The sequence below is a fragment of the Sus scrofa genome, chromosome 3 (assembly GCF_000003025.6).
Source record: "Sus scrofa isolate TJ Tabasco breed Duroc chromosome 3, Sscrofa11.1, whole genome shotgun sequence".
Lineage (NCBI taxonomy): Eukaryota > Metazoa > Chordata > Mammalia > Artiodactyla > Suidae > Sus > Sus scrofa.
Window position 1 is genome coordinate 109,102,205 of NC_010445.4, and position 11,828 is coordinate 109,114,032.

At 50.6% G+C, this 11,828-nt stretch overlaps 1 protein-coding gene across 3 annotated transcripts in view; it reads right to left on the bottom strand.

Annotated features, from left to right (window-relative positions):
• Positions 1-11,332, bottom strand: part of LBH (limb bud and heart development) — a 35,252-nt gene extending 23,920 nt beyond the window's left edge. The window contains exons 1-2 of one of the 3 annotated variants that reach the window (XM_021087663.1): positions 11,312-11,332; positions 381-483 (exon numbers count right to left, since the gene is read on the bottom strand). In XM_021087663.1, the coding sequence (XP_020943322.1) occupies positions 381-458 (78 nt within the window). In that variant the 5' untranslated portion in view covers positions 459-483; positions 11,312-11,332. Of the gene's footprint in view, positions 1-380; positions 484-3,094; positions 3,337-8,511; positions 8,747-11,311 lie in introns of those variants that run through there. The other 2 variants (XM_013996234.2, XM_021087662.1) reach the window with 2 other exon arrangements.

The following is an 11,828-nucleotide window of genomic DNA, read 5'->3' on the forward strand; positions in this document are numbered from 1 at the left end:
GAAGGGAAGTTCTGGTCTGAAATGACTGTACAAATTACTTCCTCCTTTGCCACCATGAAAAGGACAGTCCATAGCAGCCAGGATGACTAATTAATAACATCAGCTCATGCTTGCTGAATCCTGACTGTGTCCCAGGTACTGTGAATGCCTTATCCATGCCATCACATTATGTTGAATCTTCACCACAAATCTATGAGGTAAGGACTACTATTGTCCCAATGTATGGATGAAGAAGCTGAGGCTTTACTGGCATTAGGGGACTTTCTCATGGGCACAGAGCTCTTACATGTGGCGCTGGGATGCAGAACCAAGATTGCCTCTGGCCCCAGCAAAAGCCACTGGGCTCTAAGGAGCTAGAAGGAAGCCAGTATTGAACTCACCTGGTAGGAAAGGCCATCCTTTCGGGGGTTGAGGCCAATCTCCTCCATGGATGGGGTGTTCAGCATCACCTCAGTCATCTCGGCTGATCTCAGATAGTCAGGGCTGCCAAGAAACCCAGAACAAAAGTCAACAAACACAGCACTTGCACATTCCTCGTCTCGGTGCATTCTGCCATTAATTCAGGGCACTGTCTGGAAGCGGGATGAGAAGTGCTCAAAACAGAATTTGCAGAAAAACAAGCCCATGCCCTAAGGAACCACCTTACAAGCCCAGAGCGTCAGGCTCTCAACCTCCACCAATAAAGCCCATTGTCTGAAAACTGCTCTGGCAAACCTCTTCCCTCCTCTCCGATACTAGTCCCCACTGGCACAGAGCAACTCTGGATTTTCTTGTGACAGAACTAGGAAAAAAAAAAAAAAAAAGACCCAAACAGTAGGTAGCTGAGGCTGTCTGTCTATATTAAAGCCAATTCAGCCTATGTCTAGAGGAATCAAATATTATTATTACATAATGATAATAGGTCAACCTCAGGGAAACCAAGTTCAATAATGCCGCCTTCCTAAATTTCTCTCTGTCTCTCTGGTGTTTTTTGTAAAATGTCCCGCTTAAAGCCCCAAGGGGTCAGCTTTCTGCAAGCTTCACATCTGCCATCCAATCCCCTTCTCTAGCCCCAGCCACAGCAGCTGCAAGCTCACAGCTTGAAAAACATCCCCTGGATTAAAAGCCTTAAGGATGCCTGAACTCTGATTGCAAAGGAAATTTCCAGAGGGGCCAAGCTGACCCACCAAAGGCTGACATGTGAAAATGTTTTGTACTCTCTAAGCAGGATACAAATGTTCCATTATCCTCACACAAGCCATGGGCACATACAGGGTCCCGAATCTGTAATGCCAAATGGCATATACCAAAGTCAATGCACTTGCTACACAATACCCAATGTTGTCACCATCATACCATTACACATGGTTAAAAAAAAAAAAAAAAAAAAAAAAAAGGTAGAGTAAGCTTTAGAAAGATTATATCTAAGGAAACAGGGGTGCCAAACCCTTCTTCATTTTATGGCTACTACATAGAGTAGAAATGGCACCGAATTGGAAACAGAAGCAGTAAGTTCTGATCCAAGCTCTGCCACTCAAGTGGTGTGTGATCTTAAAAAGTCATATAACCTTGCTGAGCTGCAGGTGCCCTGTTAGTCTGTTACCATGATGCTAACAATGCATATCTCACAGTTACCCTAAAGGAAAAATCTCTGAGGGAAAGAAAAGCATTACCAACTATGAAATGCTAATCAACTGTAAAGTAATCCCAAACCTTAATCTCTCTGGGGGCAATAACCTTGATGGGCCCTAACACCCACTTTGGCAGGTTTTGAGTGGTCAGGGGCACACAGCCTCCAATGGCCTTCCAAGTCTCCCCCATATGGTACCTGGCTGCTCACATACCACGGAGATGGGAGAGAGGGGCACACAAGCCTCAGGGATTAGGGCATTTTTACTTTGTTTTGTGAGTTCAGTTTCCTTTCTAAACAGAGCCGGGCGGGGATGGGGGAGGGGAAACTAAGAGAAGATGCTAGCCTTTTGGGCAAATTTAAGGTCAGGGGCTAGGACTCCAAAGTCAGTTTCCTCCTCGCTTACAGAAAGGCTACCGCTGACCCCCAAAGAAATGGGACAGGAGAGCGCCCACCGGGCTCTCCCAAGGCTCTTAGCTGGTGTCCAGGCGCACACTTCTCGCTCCCGGCTGTGACGCGGGCCTGAAAAGTTGAAGCAAGAACCATGAACTTTCCGGTTCCTGGGGTGAGCAGAACCGCACGGAGCTGGAGCCTCCGGGCCGGGTTTTTAGCGGCAGCACCTGAGAGTGCGCTCGTGGCCGCCGGCGCTCGGCCCCCGACCGCCCGAATACTCTTCCTCTTCCCCAGCGCAGGAAGGAAGCAGCGGCCGGCGCCCAAGTTCCAGAGGCTGGGGGCCTCGCTCCACAACAAGCGAGGGGAGCACCAGGGGCTCATCCCTCCCCGCCCGGATCCCAGGTCGGGTACAAAACCTCCGCTCCCCCTGCCTGGCCTGGGCTCCTTCCAGCCGGGCCCGGTGCAGGCGGCTCCTCCCCAGCCCGGGCCCCCATAAAGGCGCGTCGGATTTAAGGGCTAGGGAGAGAAAAGGGATTGAGAGGGTGGCACGAGGGCTTGTGCTGCTGCTTGCGGCTTCAGTAGGGTTACTGTGGGGAGAGCGTTCTCCCCACCCCTCGGAGCTCTGCAAACGCCGCTGCTGCATCAGCTCAGCCCCACTGCCGCCAGCCTGGACGCCGAGACTTGCATGCAAACAAAAAGGAAAAGGGGAGGGGCCCAAAAGAGCCCCTAGCGCCAGGGCCCTTGCAGGGCGCGCACCTCCCGCAGCCCTCCGCACCGGGGGCTTTATTAGCGGAGTTCAGCCGTGACCCCTGGTTCTCCCCTACCCCATCACCACCGTACACACACTCTCCCAGCCGTCACTTAAGTGAGGGCTTCGAGTTCACTTCCTTTGTCTGGATGCTCTCAGCACCACTTCCCCCCACCCCCACCTTTGCAACCTTGACGTTGACTCCTACACCGGCTTGGGCTGCGGGTTAGTGCCCGGAGCCCTAGCCACCCGCTGCCCTTGCACCCGAGCCGGCACGAGCTGGCGTCCGAGCACCGGAGCCACAGCCGGGAGACGGATGCCCGCCGAGGGGGCAGGATACTCACCAGTGAATGGGGAAATATACAGACATGAAGTCCTAGGGGAGCCTGACCCACGCCCTTGTGATTTAAAAAGGGTCACTGCGTCCCAGGGAAGGATGTCACGGGAGCAGACAGGTGCGGCTAGCTGCGAATGCGGGCATGGGCGTTCGCCGGTCTGCTTCCCGGAGACAGCCCCACTGCCTGTGGCGTCGGAGCAGACGGAGCTCTGGGTTCTCCACCGAGCTCGCGGCCCCACAAAGAGCCCGGAAAGCCGTATTTATAGGGGTAGGGGCGGGGCTCGGCTCTGGGAGGCCCCGCCCTCCCTCGCCCACTCGGGGAATAACGTCACCAAAATCATGAATGGCTTCAGCGCTCGCAGCTCAGGCGGGCGGCGGCTCGGGGGCGCGCTCTGCTCCGCTCCCCGAAGGCCGTTGTTTGCTGCAGCTTCTAGCCCGGCCCGCTCACCACGACTCACACACGCAGACACGCGAGGGGACATGAGCGCGCGCACACACGCACGCACGGGGATGGGGGTTCAGTGTCAACGCCAATTCGCGCCTACCACCCCTCCCGCGTCGGTGCCCCTCTCCCTGCACACACCCCCGGGGACTTGCGAGCAGAGGACTGCGGCGTGAGCAGGGCGCTGGGGCCTGCTCCGGACGTGACCGCTGGGCGGCCACCCTGCGCCGGGGGAGGGCGCCATCCCTCAACCAGCGCCCTCTTTTGCACCCACTGGCCATGCCCAGCCCACACCTCAGGACCCTCTATGGTGTTCATTCCCCCAACCTAGGCTTTTCCCTGGCATCTTAGCTCGCGGCACCTTTATCTCTGCGCCCGAGGCGCATCTCTCCTATCCCCGGGAGAAGCTAAGTGGAAATGAGAGCACAGCTAAAATAGAGGCGACGGGAAGGTGGGAGGGGACGCGGAGCTGGGGGATCGAGTGCCCGCGGGGGTCGTGTTAGCTTGAGAGGAGCTGATCTGCAGCCCTGAGAACCGTGGAGCGTTTTATTTGCGTGAGAAAGGATGTGATGTCGTCGCAGGGTTTTTCCATCGGACACGTACAGACCCGGCTCGCGGCCAGGGGACTCGGGCTGCAGCGGGACGCCGCGCAAGCACAACCCACCAACCTTGGCTCCCAGATCTGCTCCGAGGAGAAGAAACAAAGAGCTTCAGCCGAACCCCTCCCACATTGTTCAGGAATTGCATCGCCAGAGTCTTTCCCAGTGGTCAGGCTTCGCAGCCCCCAGAGCAGGATGGGAGTCTGCCCCTCTGTGGCTGGAGTGCGTTGCTTCACACCTCTGCCTCAAAGACTACTCCTGCAAAATGGCTTTATAACCCTGACTTAAGTGTGCACTGGGGACAGAGGAAGTGTGGGGAGGGGGGGGAGGGTATCCAAAATTAGGCAAAATTAAATGTGCCTTGAAATCAGCTCTTGCAAAGGTAGTGAATGTATTGAAACCATACATAATGTGCTTAAAAGTGAGAACATCAGGCGTATCTTAGGCAAAGGAGGATAGGATTCATGGTGAGGGTTTAACAGTGGCAGGGCCATGAGAAGGCTCTCATAATTTTGACCAGCTCAAAACGCAAGCCAACCCAAATGAAAATAATCTATAAGAATTGATGAGAATAATGAAATTAAAACCAACGTTGCTACTTTTAGTCATTCATATCTACAACCTGAATAAAAACAATGTACATCCTATGAAAATGCAGCTTCAAGACCAGCCCCCTAGCTGCTCCCCTCCAACCAGAGAAATTCAGGAGCTCCTTGTCATCCCACCTCTACTCCCTCCCTACAAGAGAAATCAGAAATTGCTATGTGCTGCCAAGTACCACCTCCATTCTCCTCTGGAGGCAGCGTCCTGACAGAGGGCACTGCTTCTATGGACAGGTGCTATGGAGGATGAGTTAGAGGGTGGGGGCAGTTTCCAGATGTGAGGTCCCTGCTGACAGGGGGCGCTGTGCGTAGGTTTAGGGAGACTGTCAAAGTCTGGGTGTGCCATGTTGTCATCTACTCTGTCAAAAGGGAAGCCGACGCTTAGAGAGCTGTTTTCCAAGCTGGAGTTTCTGGGGCACTTAGAGGAGAGCGCCTGAGTTGGGGTCTGGCAAGCAGAACTGGTGCCTTCTGCCATCTCGCCCCTAGTAATCCCTGGCCACCCCTGGCCTGAAAAACCGTCTCACCACTTTTATATACCACAGCCCTGCATTATAACTTTGTGATTTTTTTCTTGTGAAAATCCCAAAACTCAGAAAGCTACCCCACTACAGACACACACACACACACACACACACACACACACACACACACACCACACCCCTCAGTGTCAAAATGGCCTCATTTTGGAGAAGAGGATGGGAGGTAAGGCCTCCACCAGCACTATCCAGCCTCTGGAAAAATTCCCTACTTTGGAGAACACTGAGGTAATTAGTTCATGCTCCTCTTAGGGAAACTTTGTATTTAATGCCCATTTTAGCTAAATTTCACATCCTTTTAAAATGGAGTTGAAAGTTAGCCTTGGGTTGAGACCCTAAATCTGCATTCTCTGGTTTCCCCTCTGGGTCCCCATGACATAGTCATTCATTTGAAAATATGGGAAGCATGGGGCTAAACTTTGATACAACTGAAACAAGTTGTATTTCTCAATCGTAAGACTTCATAGAGTGCCTTACAGGTTTTCAAAGCATTTCCACAATCTCAACTTTCAAAAAAATGTAGAAAGATTACCCTAGCACAACTTTACAAATAGGCTAATAGGGGCTGAAATAAATGAAGGGACTTTCCAGGGATCACACCGCCACTCGGCTACACTGCCGTGGGTCACTGCATTAGTTTCATCTCTCTAAAGACACAGGTTATTTCAACCTGCAGAATGACCGTTTCTTCCCCCTATCCCATGAGATACATTTCTATCCCTACCGCCTTTGAATAAAGGAAGAAATAGAAACAAACAAATGAAGCTACGTAGCACCCCAGAACCTTAGAGCCGAAAGAGACCTTCCAAATCGGAGTCCGGTCTCTTCATTTTATAGGTGAGAGGACATCTAAGGTTAAGTGGCACGTCCAAGGTTGCCAGGCTATTAAGTGGTATCGATGGAACCTGAAAGCAGGCCTTCAGAAAGCTGGTCAAATGTTCTTTCCACAACCCCACGCCTTGCACTGAACTTGCCAGGACGTCAGCAGCAGAAGTCAAACACACCATCTGGTTTCTCGAAACCCCCTCAGTCCACCACCAATACTTACTGAGCGTTTATGATGTGCATACCAGGGAACTAAATACCTTTCTGTATGCCCTTCCTTTTGTCCCTAGGAACTAGAGAGTCAAATTGCAATTCTGCTTTAATAAAAATCCAAGTGTAATCAGAACTGCCTTACTTTCCAACATTACATAAATCCAGTTTCTCAATTCCTTCTCTCTCTCAGCTAAAATAAGTATTTAAAAAAAGAATAAAGGTACTGAGCTTTACATTTTATTAGAGTTATCTCAGGCATCACTGTGCCATGTAGGCAGGACATGTAGCTAATTATTCATCGAATAAAAATGTCTGCATCTGCATTCATTTAGCAACATATTCGCACAATTAATCTCCCTTCTGCTTTTCCAAAAAGGCGGTGTTGCTTGTAATTTGCCTAGTAGTGGTGACGCTAGCCCTTGAGTTAGCTAGAAGGGACTTCACAAAGCAAGCAAAACTGATGTACACTCAGATCTGTTAGAATATTTAAGCTTCACAAAAAAACTTTAAGACAGAAGTGCTACTGCCCCATTTTATAGCTGAAAAGAGAGGCTCTGAGAGGTTAAGTGACATGACTCTCTAACGGAGCAACTTAAACTTGACTCCAGGGCTTGTTGGTTCTAAAAAACCAATGTGTCCCCCTGTCCCCAACACAACATTTATCGTGGCCTCTGTGGTTTTGTTTGTTTTAACAGCCAATCTATAAACTGAATACAAGTTTGATTCTAGTAGCAAAGATCGGGACTACTTTTTGTCCATCCAATGGTTTAGGGCTGGCAGAATAAAAAAAAACTTCCCACACTGGGAATCTGGGAACTTCTCAAAGGTATCAGTCAAAGGCTTGGGGTTCAAAAAAAAATGAGTGGGAGAGGGGGAGTTTCTAGCCAATTTTTCAGTGAAACTGGTTTGAGTATGTAAGAAATCTGAAAGACAAGAATGCGTGTGGGCTGATGTGAGGATGAAATGAGATAATGTTATGAAAACACTTGGTGAGTTGGAAAGCACTGAGCAGACGCACGGCTTGTTTTTAAGGTGTGTGGGGGGAAAGGAGGGGTTCGGCAAACGTGATTGCATCTGCTTCAGTTTTTCACTTATTTCCACCACAGACTGTCCCATTTCCCCCCTGGAGCCCCTTGACTGAACTTTCCAACTCTGGGGGGCAGACCTCAGAGGCAAGTAGTGAAGCTCTGCCTGGTGGGCACCGCTGAGGTCACAGAGTCCAGGCAGCTCCCCTCCCTGCCATAAGTTCCTTCAGCCTTTGGGGCCTCCCAGCAAGGGTTCAGCTGGGTTCTGGACACACGATGCATGAGCAGGCTTGAGAGCATGGGCTCACTTTCCCACCTCAGCCATTAGGGAATGAGCAATCCGCCACACAGAGCAACCCACACCCACCAGACAGAATCCTCCAGGCTTCCACTGACTTTGCTGTAAGCCCTCAGCGAGTTACGCGCCCTCTCTGTCTCAGACTCCTAAAGCAATAAAGCAGCCAATAGACATCTCTTTTTAGCTCTCCGAGCTCTAATAAGGCTGAGGGAAATCTCTTCTATAAACGCTCAAGAGGGAAGTGCTTTGCAACTATCCTCAGAGCTCTGCAGCCCAACGTAAAGCCCGGGGATGCCCTTGCTCTCTGCCATCTCATGAGGAGCCTCCATCGTTCTGCCCAGAACACTCTCACCCCCGACAAGAGCCTGGGATCCGACAGCCCATGAACTCTTGCCTTCCCAGGTATTAAAGAGATTCAGCCCTGGTTTATTTCTTATTTCTATCAAGGGGCCTTTGAACTAAAGAGATTTTTCAGAGAAAGAAAACGCTATGGAATCTTTAGGATCCAGGCTCTTAAAAGAAAACACTGAAACTGGAACCAGTTCAAGGCTCTCGTGTCCAATTAAGGAAATACTCACATTCCCGTCCTGGCTCCGGCCCTAGCGTGCCTTCTCTCTATCCACATCTACTCAGGAATGCACTTTAACAGCCAGAAAGGAGGTCACTATCACCAGGACACAGATCGTATAGCAGAGGGCTCCCTGGGGTGGGCTCCAGCAGGCTGATGCCTTCCTCGAATTAGACAAAGAGCATGGACCACAGAGCAATCTCAATTCCCTTCATACTACCCCTCCACCTCCTCCCTCCACCATTTCACCCCCAACTCTGGACCAGAGAAACTCCACGGTACCTGTGGGGTTAGGCAAAAAGAGAAAAACACTTACAATAGTTTCTGGTGAAGAAAAGCACTTTCAGTTTTCTTTTCAAATATACAGGATGTCAGCTAGCTTCCTCCAGAGGCAGCTGCGTCCCTGTTGATCTCACACCCACTGCTGCCCCTTGGATGAACAAGCCGTGAATTATACACAGGGAGCAGCTCCTCCTGAAGGCGTCTGCCAACCCCGAAACCCGAGCTAACACCAGCTCGCTGGAGTCCCTGGTGTACTTCACACCCACATGGTGCCCAGCCTTGGGATCAGATAGCTGGGTCCATATTACACCTTCCTGACCTTTCAACAACACTTCTCTCAAAAGGTCTTAAGCACCTACTACGTGCCAGGCAGTAGCGTTCTAAGCACTTACTCTAGGAGATCTTTAGTTCTCTCCCATCGCCATCCCTCGTGAAACTATCCCCAACAAACACACACGCGCTACATGACAACAGGAGTCTCTCAAGCCAACACAGCTCTAAGACAAATCACTAAATTGCTTCAGTGATCCCCTAAATAATTAGAAAGCTGAATAAAAACAGCACATATGTTATTAAGGGCAGTTTGCACATAAGACCCCTAACCTCTGCACTTCCTACCAGGTTTTCTACCCCCAGATTCCTTTTATAAAGAAATTGGGAGCTGCCTGTCCTGCGGTGCTTGGCGTGGTGTCCGTCACTGGGGAGATTTGGGAGACCAGATGCCAGCTCTCTCTAGGACCATCTGCTAAAGGCTGTGATAGAGATGTGAGCCTGAGGGTGGTGTGTCATGATTGCTCTTTTCTTGAGGAAACGTGTGCTCACCACCAGCATGGATGCTCTGTAAGGACAAGTGTTGAGTCTGTTTCGTCCACTGTTCATACCTTCACCACCCGGCAGGGTGCCTGGTACATAGTAGGCACTCAAGAAATACGTGAATGAATGACTGAATGGTATTAGGAGAAGCTCAGGGGGAAGGATGCTACTGAGCTGGCCTCAAAAGATGGGTAAAAACAACAAGAACAGCATAAATAATGGCTCGGGGCTGAGAAAGTGCCAGGGTGTGCTGGGAACCAGGAGTGAGCAGAAGACTCTCGATCTTGGGAGGGGACATTGGAGGCTCCTAGGATGCCAAGTCTGCAAAATAAGTAAGCAAAATGGTGTACTTATTTGCTAGGAAGGGGTCTTGCGCTCTGCAGAATGGACTGCACACTAAATTTCTGGCAGGAAAAACATCTGTCACTTCTATTAGCCAAACCAGTCTGGTTTTCCTGGCCTCGATATTAGTTGAGTTAATAGCAGCATTTCTCTTCCAGTTGGGTGGAGCTAAGCAGAAGTGTTAAGTAGGTCAGATTGAGTTTATGTGAATTGTGTCTTCCGAGACTTCCCCTTTCCATCTCCTCCTGTTTCACACCTCTCTTTGACCCACTCCAGGCACCCACTGATCTCAAGATACCCATGCTCCCTCCTTCATCAGCCTCTCAAACTCCAAAGCCATCCTTTTCTTTTTCACTGAAGCGTCCATTCTTCAGCTCCCTAGTATCAGGCAGCTGCCAGGCAAGCGAACTTAATCTGCCAAATAATTCACACTATTGTGAGAATGACATGCTGGCAATACCTCCAGGGCCTCTGTCTAATAGTGCCATTTCAGGCAGGGTAAGTGGGGGAGAGGGAAGATCTCTGCGGTCCCAGAGGCTGGATGGTGGTTGCTGGTAGGAATCTGAGGGGAACCCATGCCCTGAGAAGACAGAAAAGGAGATGAACCCCGAAGAAAGGCTGGATGGGTGAAAACACGGGTACACAGAGAAAATGACTTCCAGAGTTAGTCACAGCCCTTCTGGAGGGATCTGGTTGGAATCCTTGACCTCATCTCTAACCTGACTACAGCACTGTAGCAGATTAACTCTGACGATCAGTGAGGAGGGATTAAAAAAAAAAAAAAAAAAAAGTCTGGGCAGGCCATTTCTTTTTTCCCTTTTACTAAGAAGGAGTAATGCTTCAGACCAAGCGGACTGAAGGGGGCTTCTCCAAGTGGACCCCACGCACCCTGCAGTCCACACACCCTGCAGCCAAGCAGCCCAGGTGTGCACCAGGAGGCCTGACACCATTTCTGAAGTCCTGAGCCAGCCTGAGCAAAGCCAATGACAGGTCATGCTGGTGGGAAAGGCCAAATGCCTTTTCACATGCTTGATGAGGCCCCGGGGCGGCAGAGGCTTCCACAAAGTGTTTCGAAGCCTAGTGAGTGGACAGTGGGGCATATTCAGGCTCATACAGGGTTGGGGACACTACTGCTCACCAGCTACTGAGGACAGTGGGACAGCCGGCCACTCACATCCCCTGCCCTGCCATCTGGAGCCTGAACGACTGCAGGAATCTCGCCTTGCAACCCCATCTGCCCGCTGAGTGAGCAGCTGGCTGCCCCGCTCCTCCTCACCCAGGCATCCTCTTAGGAAAGGAAAGCCAGAAAGAGGGAAGGAGATTCTCCCGAGAGGCTGTTTTCTCACTTCTCTTTTTAAAGCCCCTGATGTTACAACCGAACAAAGCAAGAGCGTTAGGTGTGTTTTATGTCTTTCTGGAGGCTGGGTACTGAGGGGGTGGGATGTCCCCCACCCCTAGCCACATGCTGTCTTTTGTTTGGGGGTGGCTGGAGAGCACACCAGGAAGGCCTTGACTTACTTCACTTCCTGTTCCTCACTGGGGGGGGGGGCACCTCCACACACACGCCCCGTGGGTATCCTCATGTTATTGCCTCCATCTCCAGGACCCCAAGCCTCCACAGTGCGTTCCTATTTCCCCATTTAAAAAGAAGGAAATACAAAGACAAATGAATTACTCACCAGTTAGGATGTTATCTGACATTCTTAATAAGAGAACGAACAGGTCTCGTCCCTTGCCTCGCCTCAGTTTGCCCCTCTGTAAAATGGGTCGGATAGTCCCCACCCTCAGCTCATCACCCGTAAAGGTGCAGTCATGGCAAACGCTCAGCTTTCTTGGCAGAAACAGTCAGTGTTAAACTATCTTCTACTGGAGCTGCTTGAATATGAACAGTAAAAAGAAGGGAAAGTGAAACCCACATCAATTATTCCATTTTGTTGCTTGTTAACAGGAAAACATAGCAGAGGCAGCAGCCCTTTCTTGGGTTCTGAGAATGAAAGGCCAGGCCAGTTCTCTTAGAAGAGAGTGATTCCCAGTATAATGGTTGCTAACCCATCTCTCCCTCTTCCTGGCACACTTTTTCTGGGAGTATGTGCACTGGGTCTCACACTTGCCAATACCTTGACTACAAGCACACGCTGCTGCATTTCTGTGAAAGCCCAGGAGGCTCCAGCAGCTTCTGTTGGCAGGCAAGTGGTC